The 17,157-nt window shown below is 33.2% G+C and overlaps 2 protein-coding genes across 2 annotated transcripts in view; one reads left to right on the plus strand and one right to left on the minus strand.

The window, feature by feature from the left end:
- Positions 1–3,763: 3,763 nt before the first annotated feature.
- Positions 3,764–15,456, minus strand: LOC123704696 (cytochrome P450 307a1). Its single transcript, XM_045653126.1, has 2 exons — positions 14,991–15,456; positions 3,764–5,597 (listed from the first exon to the last, which is right to left on the minus strand). Exons 1-2 carry the CDS (start codon positions 15,352–15,354, stop codon positions 4,357–4,359), a joined length of 1,605 nt encoding a protein of 534 aa, XP_045509082.1. The 5' UTR covers positions 15,355–15,456; the 3' UTR covers positions 3,764–4,356.
- Positions 15,457–15,761: 305 nt separating this feature from the next.
- The window catches only part of LOC123704684 (cholesterol 7-desaturase nvd-like), a 31,314-nt gene continuing 29,918 nt past the window's right edge, over positions 15,762–17,157 (plus strand). The window contains exons 1-2 of the mRNA XM_045653105.1: positions 15,762–15,804; positions 16,278–16,307. The gene's annotated coding sequence lies outside the window, so the exon portion shown is untranslated. The remainder of the gene's footprint in view (positions 15,805–16,277; positions 16,308–17,157) is intronic.

Here is a 17,157-nt window from a genome sequence, read left to right on the forward strand (position 1 = left end):
TTATTAAAATCGAAAGTTTTCGTGACTGTATTAATTTTCCATACTATCATTTTATGCTAAGGCGTTCGAAAAGATTCTATAAATAAATAAATAAAGTCTTTATTAACAATCTAAATGTTACATTTCTTCTTAAAAACGACTTAAGTATGTAATATTGAACATGCAGGTTTATGAAAGTAACATCATACAAGTGATAACTGCGTTAAAAAAACCGACTTCAAACTTGCACTTGCAAAATTTACAAATACCTACAGACAAAAATGCTCATAAAATAAAAACTACTGGGCCTATCCGAATAAAATTTTTATGGGACCAATTCGACACCATCCCGCATCGAAAAAAAAAAGAATCACGTAAATCGGTTCAGAAACCTCGGAGTAATCGGTGTACATACATAAAAAAAAAAAAAAAATATACCGGCCGAATTGATAACCTCCTCCTTTTTTTTGAAGTCGGTTAATTAAAATATTATTGTTTGCATTAGTCACCGGTTTATGATTGTCTTGCTCTTTGGCATAGGCCTCCCCAAGAATTCTCCACATCGATCTATTTCTTGCTATCTTCGTCCAGCATGGTCCTGCCACCTCCTTATATCATCCTCCCATCTTCAATAAAGATTCTATGCAATATTTTTAATAATGAACAAGACTGAATACGAGTTTTCGTTTACACTAAAAGATCTCGAAAGAATGCTCTTGCTCTAGCTCTAGCTCTATGTTCGTTTGGTCTAAATGCACCATTATACAGAAAAATACTGAATACGAATTTTTCTTTACACTAAAAGATCACGAAAGAATGCTCTTGCTCTAGCTCTAGCCCTATGTTCGTTTGGTCTAAATGCACCATTATACAGAAAAATACTGAATACGAATTTTCCTTTACGCTAAAAGATCACGAAAGAATGCTCTTGCTCTAACTCTAGCTCTATGTTCGTTTGGTCTAAATGCACCATTATACAGAAAAATACTGAATACGAATTTTTCTTTACCCTAAAAGAACACGATAGAATGCTCTTGCTCTATGTTTGTTTGGTCTAAATGCACCGTTATACTGAAAAACACTAAATACGGTTTTTCGTTTACACTAAAAGATCACGAAAAAATGCTCTTGCTGCTCTCGCTCTATGTTCGTTTGGTCTAAATGCACCGTTATACTGAAAAATACTGAATACGAATTTTCCTTTACGCTAAAAGATCACGAAAGAATGCTCTTGCTCTAACTCTAGCTCTATGTTCGTTTGGTCTAAATGCACCATTATACAGAAAAATACTGAATACGAATTTTTCTTTACCCTAAAAGAACACGATAGAATGCTCTTGCTCTATGTTTGTTTGGTCTAAATGCACCGTTATACTGAAAAACACTAAATACGGTTTTTCGTTTACACTAAAAGATCACGAAAAAATGCTCTTGCTGCTCTCGCTCTATGTTCGTTTGGTCTAAATGCACCGTTATACTGAAAAATACTGAATACGAATTTTTCTTTACCCTAAAAGAACACGATAGAATGCTCTTGCTCTAGCTCTAGCCCTATGTTCGTTTGGTCTAAATGCACCGTTATACTGAAAAACACTAAATACGGTTTTTCGTTTATAAAAATTGAACACGAAAGAATGCTCTTGCTCTAACTCTAGCTGTATGTTCGTTTGATGTAAATGCACCGTTATACTGAAAATTACTGAATACGAATTTTCCTTATATACAAAAAGATCACGAAAGTTCTTGCTCTAGCTCTATGTTTGTTTGTAAATGCACCGTTATAACTTATAAGTGAATGTGAGTGAGTGAAGATCGTCACAGTGTATTCCTATTGTTAAAAATGGTAGGAAGCGAAGCCATATGCTACAACCACTCTGCAAATGAAAGGTCTGAGTTTGCCTATACGGTAGTTCCAGTGTTTGATTTTACACAAGTATTATATTAGTGAATAGCTTTCCGCCCGCGGCTTCGTACGCTTTGTCTAAAACCTTATCTTATATATATTATAAAGGCGAAAGTTTGTAAGTATGGATGTATGGATGTATGGATGTTAGTTACTCTTTCACGTAAAAACTACTAAACCGATTACAATGAAATTTAGCATACATATAGAGGGTAACTTGGATTAACACATAGGATAGTTTTTATCCTGGAAATCCCACGGGAACGGGAACTATGCGGGTTTTCCTTTGCAAACGCGGGCAAAGCCTCGGGCGGAAATCTAGTAAATTATATACTTACTAACCTTTCTCTTGAATTACTCTATCTATTAAAAAACCGCATCAAAATCCGTTGTTTAGTTTTAAAGATTAAAGCATACAAAGGGACATAAAACGACTTAGTTTTAAGTAGTGATTTAAAATTTTAACGGGTTTTATACGCGATCTATTAATTAAAGAAAGAAATAAAGAAAGAGAGTCTCTCCTTTAAAATGAATAATCGTGTTCAAAATCTTTTAATAAGTCTTGAATTTAAAATCTCTAAATAGGCTCTAATTTTTTATTTCAAATGTCTATTTTGACCAGACTATCGTCCGTAAACTAATCAGTTATCATATTACATTTTGACTGTAGGTAGTAACGTTTAAACTGCTGTATCGATTTTGATAAAACTTGTACTATCCCTAAGTTAAAAATTGTTATGGTTGTTACTTGTTTCATTTAAATATGCATTAATATAGCAGTTATTTGAATAGATCTCCCAAAATTGGCCAATTATATTAACTATTATATGTATAGATTATTATCTAGCTGTACCCTGCGGTTTTATCCGCAGTGCTTCACTTCTGTTAGTCTTAGCGTGATGATAATATAAGTATTATAGTCCCGCCTCGTGATGAAGTTTATTCTATTCTTTATAAATTTATATTTATAAAGCATTTGAATGCCGTAAAACCAAAAATATCAAATTAAGAAAAGTTAATTTTCTTTACTAGAAGTTTATAAATACATAATTCTTTAATGCTCTCTTTATAAATATCAAAATTATTATCTTTATCGATTCAGTTCAGATGCATTAATGTGACAAACAAACAAACAAAATAATTCTCCCATCGTGAAGCTATGACCAGAATAATACAGGTAAAATAAAAGTCAATAATTATAATATTAATGCTTTTTTAATATTTATTTTAATAATCACTTATTTCATAAAAATGCGAAATTTTGGTACATTGAACATTCTTATTATAAAAATGCAATATCTGTTGAATTAAATATAATCTTTTAAATATTAAAATGGCAATTGAAACAATTAATAACATAAGAACCATAAAAATATAATTAAAACAGAAATTAGAAAATATATAATAATTGCAAGGAAATAACATTTTAAAAAAATCACCATTTTTATATCTTATCTATGGATTTTAATTTTTTAAATTTGTTTACCATAGAGCATTTCTTGTTTATTGCTAGCATCAAAAATATTTGTCAAGCGAAAGTGAGTAATTTTTCGCTAAATTTGTCGTCTAAAACTTATTTAGTTACTACTAAACTATTTTGGTTCGTAAAACTTCAATTACACAGTTTTCCATAAACTTATTAAATTATTTAATCTAGAATAACATTTAAAAAAATTAACAAAAACGCTCTTATTATAATTATGTTCAATTTAGAAAAAAAAAACTATGAATACAAAGTATATAATAGATTTAAATGTTATTTAGACAATAATTCTGAGAGATTTTAATTTTTAAATGTATAAAAAAAAATATAGGTAGTTAAAAAAGTAAAAAAGACACGCTAAAACTCATGAAATTATTGTCCTTTATCCTTGGTGCACAAAGTTTGAATTAAATCTGTCCGTTTAAAGTCAAAATCGAGTCTAAAGGAGTCGGTTACATAAACATGCAGGTGAAGCTAATAAAAGCGTGTAGGTACTTACTATGAAATTGTAGTTTTACAAACCGTTGCCTAAACTAAATTATCAAGTCCAGTAACATAGCAGTCGTTTAAGGGCTGATTTTTCAATCCTTGGTTAAAACTTATTCATCGAATAACGTTTTAAACTACAATTTCAAAAATGTATTCTAATTGTCCGTATATGACAGTTTACAGGTGATTTTTTAAAATGTTCGTGTAATACTTTATTGGACGGATAAATTTTAACCATGGATTAAAAAATTGGCCCTGAATAAAATAAATTTAACAATACCAAATCATATCAACATTTGGATAACTTAATGGCGTAACATCGGCTTTGATAAGTCTGTTAGAATAAATCAAAATATTTAATCCTAAAGTCAATTATTTCAAGAAATAAATAGTTTTTGAGCGTAACTCACAAATTGTATTATGTGCGAGAGTCACTGCAACAAGTTGAATCTAAAACACAATACAATAAAGAGATTTTATCTAAAAATACTAAATATATAGTTTAATATTTTCGCGGCAAGAGGTAAAGTGGATAGGTTTCTTTGGGTAGGGCAGCGCATGCCGGCTTTTGTCGTAAGTCATCTTTGCTAACAGCAGCGACGTCAAATTCCTGAACTATGTTTGCGAACATTACGAAGCTCATAGTGGTCACCATGGTTTGTCCTATGCACGTTCGTTTGCCGATACTAAAAGGCAAGTAGTGTGGTATATTCTTCTTCACGGATACAACTTCTTTCTCCATTTCCTTGCTTTTATCAATCGGGCCTGTTCGTTCGCTGTCTGATTCCATACCAGAATCGCATAGAGAGTTCCTTCGTACGCGTATTTTCGTCTTTTCCAGGAACCTAGATGGGTCAAATTTCTCTGGCTCGTTCCAGTATTTTGAAGATGTGTTCAACTCGTAGTTGTTGATGAAAACTATGGTTCCTTTTTCTACTCCGTAACCAGCCACGGCGGCGTTTTCTGTGGCTACATGAGGAACAATTGGTGACGAACTATATCTAAGGCATTCTAGGATAGTTGCTTCTGTGTAAGGCAGGGAAGGTCGGTCAGTTAGTGTTACGGCGCGTTTACCTTTAGTCACACCGTCAATTTCTGCCTTAATACGCCTGCCAACTTCGGGATCTCTGGCTATGGCTGTCAGACACAACATAACTAGATTACCTACAGATGAATGTCCACCTAGGAAATCTTCAAGCATGAATATGATTGTGTTTCTATCGACTGTAGGATCGTCATGAAGCACTCGTAGTAAGCCATCGAGGAAGTCTTTTTCAGGCCCTTCAGTGTCTAAATTCAGTTCTCTCTGCTCGATGATTCTTGACAGAATAAAGGTACGTATCTCTTGTGACCAGTGCGATAGTTTCTCCATGTGTTTCTTGTAAAACGGAGCGAGGAAAGGCAGGAAATCGACGGCGTATCCCTGGTTAATCTCCCAGAAGATCTCATCGAAGTAATCTACGACTTTCCTGAATTCAGCATCTGTATCTGCGTCGAAACGTATACTGCACATGTAGTTAGCGAACATGTTCATAGCTGTGGACATTAGGAGCGGTTTGAGGTTGATTGCGCCTTCTGTACTGCGTGTAATGTGTTTCAACGTTTGTATAAGTTCAATGGATTCGAATGTAGCGACGGAACCGATTCGTGCGAAGTTGTCTGTGTGCTGTTTGGGTCCGCAGTGGCGACGCGCGAGGTTTCGTCTACGGAGTTGTAGGTTCGACCAATCGCAGAGCGCGAGCGCTGTAAAGAAGAAAAAGTTTGGTTAGTTTGGACGAATTGTATATATTTAAAGTAGAGTAAAATGAGAAAGAGGAGGCAATTCATACATCTGACTCAAATATTATTATGGCATTATACAGGGTGTCCTACTATTGGTATACTAAGCGCGAAGAGAATTGTAGTTTTGCATACACTGATCACGAAAAAAATACTTAAACAACAAAATTACCCATAAGTATTTTTTACGTACTCAGCGTATGCAAAACTATAACCTCCTTTGATATTAGTATACCAACAGTAGGACACCCTGTATAGGTATGCTAACATTATGTAGTTGCAGTTTATGATCAATGCTAACAACTAAGAATAAGAAGAATGAAAGGGGATCATTGAGATCTTTGAAATATCACAATGGACAAAATAAAATATTATGAAATCTTAAAAATAATCCTGCCTAACTAAATCAATTTAAATAATTTATCATACTAAAGACAAGCCCTCACTGAGTTGACCCCGCATAGAAACTAAAAAATAGTCTATGCAAGGTATGAATAATTAGCTTTGAACAAAATAAATAAAATAATATCGAGTAAGTTTTTTTTTTCATCTTGTATACTTTACTGTTGTATAACGAACAATTTGTAATCTATATACAACTTGTATACAGGGTGTCCCACTATTGGTATACTAAGCGCGAAGGGCATTGTAGTTTTGCATACACTAATCACGTAAAAAATACTTAAACAACAAAATTACATCAAAAAATTTTTGCTAAATTCTTCCTGACAATCCATGTTTTCTTCTCTAGCTTCGCGCAGCCGGCATATACCGCTTCTCTATGTGAGGTGTGAGCATTTTGTCTATGAAAACGTAATCTTAAACGATGGTAACGTACTAGTAGCAGAGCTGGGCAGGTTGCTTGTTATGGGTGTATAACTGTATACATAGAGTTTTAAGAATTCATCTAGGTATTTGAAAAAAAAACTTCGTCTGGAATTTTATAAGTATTTTTTACGTACTCAGCGTATGCAAAACTATAACCTCCTTTGAGCTTAGTATACCAATAGTGGGACACCCTGTAAGTGAACTCTAGAAAACCACAAACTTTAGCATATGCTAAATCATAAAGTTTGCATGTGCGCACGGCATTAGCATGGCATGCATTATGTATGAACATATGGCGTTTGACGTTGGTCATTTGAAATTATGATTCTGAACGATTATAAATAAGTTCGGATGGATATTATGATCAATATATAACCAGCATTACAATATGAAGACTAAGGGCCGAGTTTTCAATCCTTGGTTAAAACTTAAAACTAAATATATAAAAAAATGCACGCGAAAGGTAAAAGGTTAAAAAATTATTGTATTGTCACCGATCCTTGACTTATTTTGTACGAATAATTATTATTAATTATATATTTGAACCTATAAATGGTTCCATTTAACTCCCAAGACCGCAGTCTTGCTCAGTGTAGGTACAAACTCAAACTCAAACATTCATTTATTCAATTAGACTACTATTTAGTAGCACTTTCGAATCGTCATTACATAAGTATTATTAACATTTACCACCGATTCGGAAAGCAGTACCTATGGAGAAGAACCGGCAAGAATCTCCATAAAAAAAAGTTTGAATTAAATCTGTCCGTTTAAAGTGCGTCAAAATCGAGTGTAAATAGGAGTCGGTTACATACAAACATACAGGTGACGCTAATAAAAGCGTGTTAAAAAAAAATTCTATTTACACTTTAAAAAGAAACATTGTGCCTAAAGCTTCTAATCCTAGTAAAAAAGCTTATTTTCCTTTTTATAAATTTAGATATCGTACTATCTGCATCTATATTATTAAACGAGAAAATATTTGTTAGTTATTTAGTTTTCTTTAAAATTCAAAAAATACTGTAATAACTTAGAAGACCTATTTAAAATAGATCAAGAATTATTAATAACGTTAGTTGATATTATTTTTCAAAAAATCTCGACTTCTATTACCACAAAAGATTGTGTGTTATGATGTAAAATGCATCTACTACCCACGAAAAACTAGATGATTTAAAATAATGTGAATGTGTTGAAAATAATAGTAATTTAAATGGTTAGTTATTAATCGATTATTGAGATGATAAATTTTAAATAAAATATTAAAAGAATTAAATCATGAAATTATATAATACTAGTGGTCCGCCCCGGCTTCGCCCGTGGTACATATTTCGCAATAAAAGGTAGATAGCCTATGTCCTTTCTCGGGTATCAAAATATCTCCATACCAAATTTCATGCAAATTGGTTCAGTAGTTTAGGCGTGATTGAGTAACAGACAGACAGACAGAGTTACTTTCGCATTAATAATATTATAGTATGGATTGATTCCTATAACATAAACATACGTAATAATTTAATGGACGAGTGATGCTGCCATATGTGAGATTTTAAATTTAAAAAGTAAAATATGTAAAAATTTTGTACAATAAGAAAATATATACTGTATAATGTTATGTGTTATTATAAATGCGAAAGTAACTCTGTCTGTCTGTCTGTTACTCAATCACGCCTAAACTACTGAACCAATTTTCATGAAATTTGGTATAGATATAATATTTTGATACCCGAGAAAGGACATAGACTACTTTTTATCCCGCGGAAAATGACGCAATGCCGGAAATCCCACGGGAACGGGAACTATGCGGGTTTTTCTTTGACTGCGCGGGCGAAGCTGCGGCCGGAAACCTAATTAATTAATAAATTAGGATTTAGGATAATTAATGAACTAGGTACCTACTATTTTAAGTAACTCCATATGTATGTTTATCTATCTCTTCTTCACGCCTTAACCACTGAACCGATCTGGATGAAATTTGTTACAAAAATAGTTTCAGACCTGGGTCATTGTCAAATTTTGCGCAGGTTAACTTGTCCCTCAAACCTTTTTTACTTCTATACCATTAAAAAGTTAACTGTCACTAAAAACTTACAGCAAATACAAACTTAATCGCATTAATAAACATATATTAATAAAATAAAGACTTAGTTTTCATTTTTTATTTTATTTTTTAAAGTAACATTGTGGTTTTTTCTGGTAACAGAAGGGTTTTCCATACAAATTTGACCTGTCCCAAGTAGCACTTCGTTACAGAAAATATAAAATAACTACAATTTCCAATATACCAACCCACATCAATTAAAATATTACTATAAACAGAATATTGTGAATATTTCTAAAAGTACATTTTAAAACCGATCAGTGCTAAAATTTATTTTATAATAATTTTTTTAACTTTGTCCCACGTAGTGTTTGGAATCGTGAGCACTACTATGTTACTAAATAAATCATTACTCAAAATAGAGGTGGCGCTGTTTTCGACTTTCTATTAGCTTGAGCGAGGTTTCTGCAGCCATTGTGGTCGTTCGTTAGGTCTGAGGGAGGGTACATTGAATCTCAGTCGACCGCGTGGCGCTGAACGTGCCGCGTATTTTTATTCCGCATCAACATTGTTACCTACCTATTAAAGTAAATAAAACCGTTTTTTTCTATTAACTTACGTTCACTTTATTATTTATGGGGTAATTATGCTCAATTTGAAATAAAAAAATAACTAAATGCATTATTCTATGATTTATGTCTTTTAGAATGTAAAATTTACAACTCTGTTATCATCATTCTGTTACTTAGCTCATGGTAACAGAGTTGAGTAAGCATGTATTCTGTAACTTTTGTTTGAAATTTTATATTTGTAATAATTTTTTTTCTTAAGAATCGGTTTCTCAAAGAAATTTTGAGTTGTAACATGTAAATAAATCATATTTAATTAAATGTAACCTTGAAGATATTGTTACAGGCTATTCTACCCTTAACACGTTCACTGCGGCACAGATATAGCTGTACTTTCCATTACTGCGTTACGGGTCGTTTTAAACCTTGTCCTATACCAGAGATTGTGGCGGCACGAGGCATATTAAACCCCACCGCCCGTAGGAGACCAAAATCCTTTTTTTGGCGCCAAATAAGACAAAGTGTGCGGTTTTTGTCCTGATTATTATTAACAATGAGTTGATTGACCTAAATCTACCGCCGCCCGTGGTTAGATTAGTTAGTTTAGATTCTATGGGTAAAATAAAATGTGGGGTCTGATGTACCCCATACCGCACTGAACAATAGCAGTTTTTCATACAATTTAGTGATGGGAAAAGAAATATCGATTTTATTTAATTGTATTTATTTATCAAACTTATGGATGTTTTTCATTAAAACAGGCCAAACAATAGGTAATATTGTTTGCAACCAGTGCATTCTATGAGAATTTTCTTTACTTTTTTGACAGCCTCACGACTTGTTAAGAAGGTGCGGAGTTTTTAGTAACATCCTACACGTCTCCTCTTATTTGATCCCTTTAAGAGATGATGTGCCTTGTTTGTTGGCTTGTTGACTTGGGCAAGAGTTAAATTTTGATGAGCCATACACCGATTGCCGGGTGTTTTGGATTTGCCGCTAGTTGATTCAATGAACAAACACACTAATAGTAATCATGATTATCAACCTATTTGAAGAAAGTTACTCAACATGTCACATTCACGTTTCTATTAACGATATGTTTGTAAATTACCTGTATCTACATTCAAGTCATTCTTTGTAAAAGCTTCAATAAGTTGTTCCACAAATAGTCTCGAATGCGTTGCACAACACTAACCGCGTGAGCTAGCTTAGGGTGCGGTACGAGGTGCGCGGTGGTACGGGGTGTTCGCAACCTCGTTCCGCACTGTGTTAGAATTTTTATTTGTTCAGTGCGGCACGAGGTCTTAGAAACCCGGTATTAAGGTCGGTATACCATTGAACTAGGAATCAATAGCACATCTCAAATATATAGATATCACTTTCCTACACTGAACCAGATGGAAGTTATGCCTCCCGCACGACAGAGAAGTTTACGTTTTTTCCTACCGCTATAACGACGAGACACGGACAGGGTGTTTCAAGCCCTGTTTCGCAGCTAACGTGTTAAAATGCCTCTCACGCCAGCTGAGAAGCAAGTAAGTTAATAGAAACAGATCGAAGTTATTTACAGATTATATAAAATTTAAGTAACAATTAGAAACAATTAACAAGAGATAGGAGACGTATAAAATACAATGCAACAGAGAAAAACGAAAGAAGTCTAAAAATAAGGACGGCAATCCCGTAAATCCAGTAAATGCTATTAAAAATGGCCATGAAAAAGTTAAGAATCTGAAGGAAAAGTATGCTATTGATAAAATATTCGACAAGAAGGTCGTTAAAATGTCTAGGCAGGAAATACAAATTATCCAAGAGTATCTTGCTGTGGATCAAAGTTTCATATGAAAAAAATCAGCCCACATGTAAGAAAAATGTTTTTAGAACCAAAATCAATCTTTTCGAACGTGACGACATATCAAGAGTATACAATTTATTCACTTATAGTACAAAAAGAACAACTAAGTTACTGTGTTACAACTCTGTTACTTTCGTGTCCCGAAGATTAAAGAACTTAGTTACGAAATTTAGGAAAAGCTGTTCAATATAATACTGCTAAATTACAATAGGTTAATTTGTCAGTTAATGAAGCGGTTATATGTTGTAATTAGCTGTTAATTTACAGATATTTCATGGAGTAGTGTAGAATTTAAGGTTTGTTATTATTCATAAAGTAACAGAGTTGACTAAAATTGTAAATAAATTACTGTTAAACTTAAAAAAGGCTTGTGCTTCTAATGGTGATTATAAGATATAAGACTGTAATGAATATAAAAGCCAAAATATGTGCGACTGGTTTATTTAATTTAATGATAAAAGGCAAAGTGTAATAATAACAGAGTTGTATTTTTTCTCCACCCTGACGCACTAAATCTGAAATAAATCTTAAATTATTAGCTAAACATCTCGGCCAACTTGAATTACAGATACTTCAGTTATTTTAACAGGCACGGGCATAAAGAAAAGTTCAATTTTAAAATATTTTCTTTTTCACATTTTTGAAATATGCATTTACGTTTACCTGCGCAAAATTTGACAATGACCCACCTAAGAAAGGACATTTGTCTACTATATGGAATACGTGTTTGTCTGTAGGTACTTGGTCGAAGTCGCAGGCGTATAGCTAAATTAAGTTTTTTTTGATAAAATTTTTATTAGTTCATAAATAAGACACGCATTTACGCAGTGGGTTAGTAATTTAGTATTGCTTGCATTATTTCATATGACGCATAAAATATCTGATTTCCCGAACGTTTGCTAAATAAGAAGGTCATTTATAGTTATTAAAATAAATATTGATATTCTTAAGTCACGAGCGGTAGCGTTAGCGATATAATTTTAATAAATTTAAATCTATAGGTACTAATATTATAAAGCTGAAGAGTTTGTTGAACGCGCTAATTTCGGAGACTACTGGTCTGATTTGAAAAATTCTTTCGGTGTTAGATACCTAGCTCATTTATCGAGGAAAGCTATAGGCTATATATCATCACGCTACGACCAACAGGAGTGGAGCCACGGAAGTGAAACCGCGCGGAGCGGCTAGTCTTTAATATTTATGATTGAGATATTTATTTTAATATCTACAAAAAAGATGATATTAAAATTAAACGTAGATTTTGATTTATAAAGCGTCATGATAGTTCCTGTTGACACAAATCTTTAGGGATTGTATAAGTTTACTAGTATAAAGCTAAAATGTTGTTAAATGACGTCATATTAATTTAAAAAAAATGACATTAACCTACAGATATAATACGATAATTTAATAATAAATCATTACAAAAATTACAAGGCGAAAGATGTAATTTCCAATATCTCCTAAACTTTTCCTTTTTTTCGAAATTGTGCAAAATTCTAGAACATTCTTAATCAATAAATCGCTACCGCTCATGACTTGTCTCTACTAAATATGAACTGATAAATAAGTTATTGCTATGCAATGATTGTTTATATGTCAAGTGATACCTACAACTAATTTTTGGATTTGTTACCTCAGAACTATTACGACTGGGTGAACCGATTTTGATGATTTTTTTATATTTTGAACGCCTTCCGGTTGGTTCCATTTAAATTTAGAATAGTCTTGACTTAATTATTAATACGATCACTAGGCGGGATTCGAACCGCGCCTTTCGTCATACCAGATCGACGTCTGACCTCCCGCCAGAGCAATCGAATTTATTCTTTCGTTTTTATGTGTCTAAGGGACACCCCGCGCCATCTATTGAGATGATTCGTTCTAGAATGTTATATTTATTAAATCGCTACCGCTCATGACTTGTCTCTACAATCTATGCACTTATAATTAAGTTATTCCTATGCAAGATCGTTTATAGGTCAAGTGCTGCACATATTACAATGTTTAGGAACAGTGGTTAGAGTCGCGGGTTCGATACGTCTTGGAGATAGAAACTTAAGTTTAGATTTCAAACTTGAATACAAAAATAATTAATGGTCTTATATAACAACTAGCTTACCGCGGCTCGCCCGCTTTGTCTAAAACCTAATAAATTATATACTAAAACCTTCCTCTTGAATCACTCTATCTATTAAAAAAACCGCATCAAAATCCGTTGCGTAGTTTTAAAGATTTAAGCATACAAAGGGACATAGGGACATAGGGAAATAGGGACAGAGAAAGCGACTTTGTTTTATACTATGTAGTGATATAACAATTTAAATACAGTCTAACTTTAAACCAGGGATCTGTCACTTTAATATTTGTCTATAATGTGAAATACGACAAAACCAGATTAAAGAGAACCCGCGCTTAAAGTTAAACTCTGTATAAAGTTTTTTTTATGGTAAGACAGTCAATTTTTTAAGTATTTAAGTAGTATTTACTTGTGTTTGATTTAACGCATGTTAATGTGATTTTAAATAATTTAACGTTTTTTAAATGAGATTTACTCGTGCAATATTTTTTTTTACTTTTTGCACGATATTCCTGCATATTTGGAGAACATCAAACTAGCTTGGAAGCTTGGAAGCGAACCAAGTCTAACAACAAGTCAAACTAATATATTTTAATCAAACACTAGTAGTAACGCGTGTAAATTTGCAAAATCTAATCAAAATCCATTCATCAGTTTATGGCCTACTTTTTATCTTAATATATATAAATCTCGTGTCACAATGTTTGTCCTCAATGGACTCCTAAACCACTTAACCGATTATAATAAAATTCGCACACCATGTGCAGTTCGATCCAACTTAAGAGATAGGATAAGTTTTACCCCGGAAATCCCACAGGAAAGGGAAATATGCGGGGTTTTCTCTGAAAACGCGGGCGAAGCCGCGGGCGGAAAGCTAGTAAATATATATTTTTTACATACCTACTAATAGGTATCTACTAATGCCGACATAGATAGAGTTTTTAATTTCAGATTAATTTTGCAATACGCATTTAAGATACTAAAGAAAAGAAGGTAAAAATGAAGTCTTATTTCGCCATTTTAAATTCGTGCCTTTCTAGGGTTGTCACCTATTTTAACAAACTTTTTAAATAACGCAGGGCTGTCAATTCTTCAGCAGGCGTTTCAAGTCAAAATTATAAGAAATGGCCGTTGCTTACTGCAAAACTAAAATCTAAGTATATTTCCAAGAGAGGTATCAATATCTATAAACATAGTTACTTAGGTATCAAATTGTAAATTCTGCGATTATTTAGGTGGTAATAAGTTTTACTTAAAAATAAAATAATAATACGCTGTAATATGAAGTATTGTTATTTGTTATCAGCATTTTAACGGCCATGGAAAGATTTTCGTCTATAGTTTTCAAACAAAATCCATCATAGAGCGTCGAAAAAATATAAATGGACAAAATGGCGGGCAAATTTTAAGTAAAATAATTTAAAATACAGAGCTATCTTTACGTTACTGTTAAAAATAACAGTTCAAGTGGTGAGTGTTGCCATATCAATTCTTAAAATTTGCTTGTCAATACTTATGAAGAAAATTATAAAATACAGTATTATAATCTCTTAGTAACAAATGACAATCAAATTAAACTTTATTGGTCTTACCACAAAACAATTTAAACACAGTCTAACTTTAAACCAGGGATCTGTCACTTTAACAGTAAATTTTTCTATGTGAAATACGACAAAACCAGATTAAAGAGAACCCGCGCTTAAAGTTAAACCCTATCTAAAGTTTTTTGTGGTAATATTATAAAGAGGAAAACTTTTTTTGTTTGTTTGATTGTAATGAATTGGCTCATAAACTACTGGACCGATTTTAATGAAATTTGGCACAGACAATTTTAAGACCCTGAGAAAGGACATAGGCTACTTTTTATTGCGAAATATGTACCACGGGCGAAGCCGGGGTGGACCACTAGTGTAATATTATATTGTGTTCTATTTTTTTTAGACATATTTACACGAAAAATTAAAATAAATTTTGCAATACTCACAATTATTCCTATCCCCAGCGAATAGTTGATGGAATCGCAGAAAATCAGGTCGTCCACTGAAGAATTTGCCGTTTTGATTCAGAACTTCTCTAATCAATTCTAGATTATTCACAACCAAGCACTGCGAACTCCCTAATTTTATGCTGAATATGTTGCCATATTCCTTCGAAAGCTCTGTAAAAGACTGGAACGGAGATTCATGTTTGCCCAAAAGATGCAAGCTGCCGATGACTGGTAATGGTGTAGGGCCCGGCGCGGGCTGCAGTTCAACAATCCCTTTAGATTTTTTGCATACAACCGTTTTGCGTGTGAAATATTTGTACGCGATCAACGCGCAAACAACGATTATTAGGAGCGCACTCATTTTTATTCTAAAAGAAATTTTTTGAGTGACACAACCGTTGACAGGAGAAAAGGCGGGAATGAGACGCCAGCCGGCACTGTGGCTTAGCCGCCATCTTCTCGATATATATAGGGACTGTATTTGCATTTTTGCAACGCATACAATTTTTTCAGGCCATTTTCAACTCTAGTGCATTGCGATAGGGGTTTTTCGTGTACGCAATAGGACGAGCGTCTGCTTGTTTTGTACGATATAATCGTTGTATCATATTTTTTATTAGCACTAAGATTATGTATGAGATGCCTACAGTGCAAATTAGTTCAAGCAAGGCTCTGGTTCTGTTTTATTGTTAATATAGGTTTGTGTTAAAACGGCGATGGGCCGCCATTTTCAGAGTTGCCATGGTAACAGAGCGGAGTTAGATTCGGTTTTCCGTTTTCATACATAATTCGGACGCTCATACGCATTTTGGTGAGTAATTTGGGAATTATTTATGAAATATAATTAAAATATGATACAAGGAAACAACATGAAATAAATAATAATAAATTAATTAATAATTACTGCATTTAAACAATTTAATAAATTATTATAGGTATATTTAATAACAATAAAAGTATTTTGATGAACACTTTATAATAGTTACTTCATATTCGGTGCATCCTATTATTTTTTTATACGCTACGAATTATTGAGAACATAACATTTTAAAAATCATTTAGTTTTTTGGTAACGTTAGTTAAAAAAGTTTCCTACGAACGAGTAAAAAACGAAAGCTCTATAAAAACTTTATATTGGCAAGAAGAAACAAAACATAATAAACAAATGGCATAAAAACGTATTCGTCACAGGAAGGTAGAGATAGGTCTTAAGATATGTGCATAATATGAGCTGTACGCCTAAATCGGAACCTAAGGAAAAATTATTTCTTTTTTATGCAACAGGAGGCAACAGAGCAGACGCGTCACCTGGTGGTAAGTGCTCCACTCCACGTCGCCCATAATATGTACCCACAGTGCCAGAGACATTGTGAGTATGTTGCCGGCCTTTCAGGTAGGAATATGCTCTCTTCTTGAAGGTCCCCAGTTCATAGCCGTTTGGAAAAGCCGCATGAGGGAGGGAATATAGTGCTAAATCCTACTTATAATATTATAAATGAGAAAGTTTGTGAGGATAAATGTATGTGTACATACACATACATCCATCCCAGGTAGGTGTGTATGTTTGTTAATCTTTCACGCAAATACTACTGAACAGATTACAATGAAACTTTTTTTCTAGCTTCATACATTTCATTATAAATGTTACCAGAGCTAGGTCGTCCATGAGATACCCAGTTTAAAAACTTCTGCCGAGCCTCCCTGTGAGCGTCACGTTATTAGGATATTATCTGTGATTTGAGAAGCTTTTAAGTTTAGGAACTGGAAAATTCCCAGTATACTTTCCTTTGTAATGTAGGTGAGTTGTTAGAGTTTTTGAAATAGGCTGTATATAGCAGTAAAAAGTGATTTCTAAACTTATAATAAATCGTAGGAAAGTAAAAATTGCACATTGAATATTTTTTTTAAAACGGTGCATTTACATCAAACGAGCGAATGCTCATTCTAACCCCAATATGTAAAATTCTTTTAGTATAACAGGCGTAGAGCATTCTTTCGTAGTTCTTAGTGCGTTCGAAAAGATTCTATGCAATGTTCTAATACTGAACAACACTGAATACGAATTTTCGTTTACACGAAATAATACTCTTGCTCTAGCTCTATGTTCGTTTGATGTAAATGCACTGTTAGAGTGCGAGCAAAAAAATTAGGGGTCTCGATTTAT

This window comes from Colias croceus, chromosome 30 (assembly GCF_905220415.1).
Source record: "Colias croceus chromosome 30, ilColCroc2.1".
NCBI lineage: Eukaryota > Metazoa > Arthropoda > Insecta > Lepidoptera > Pieridae > Colias > Colias croceus.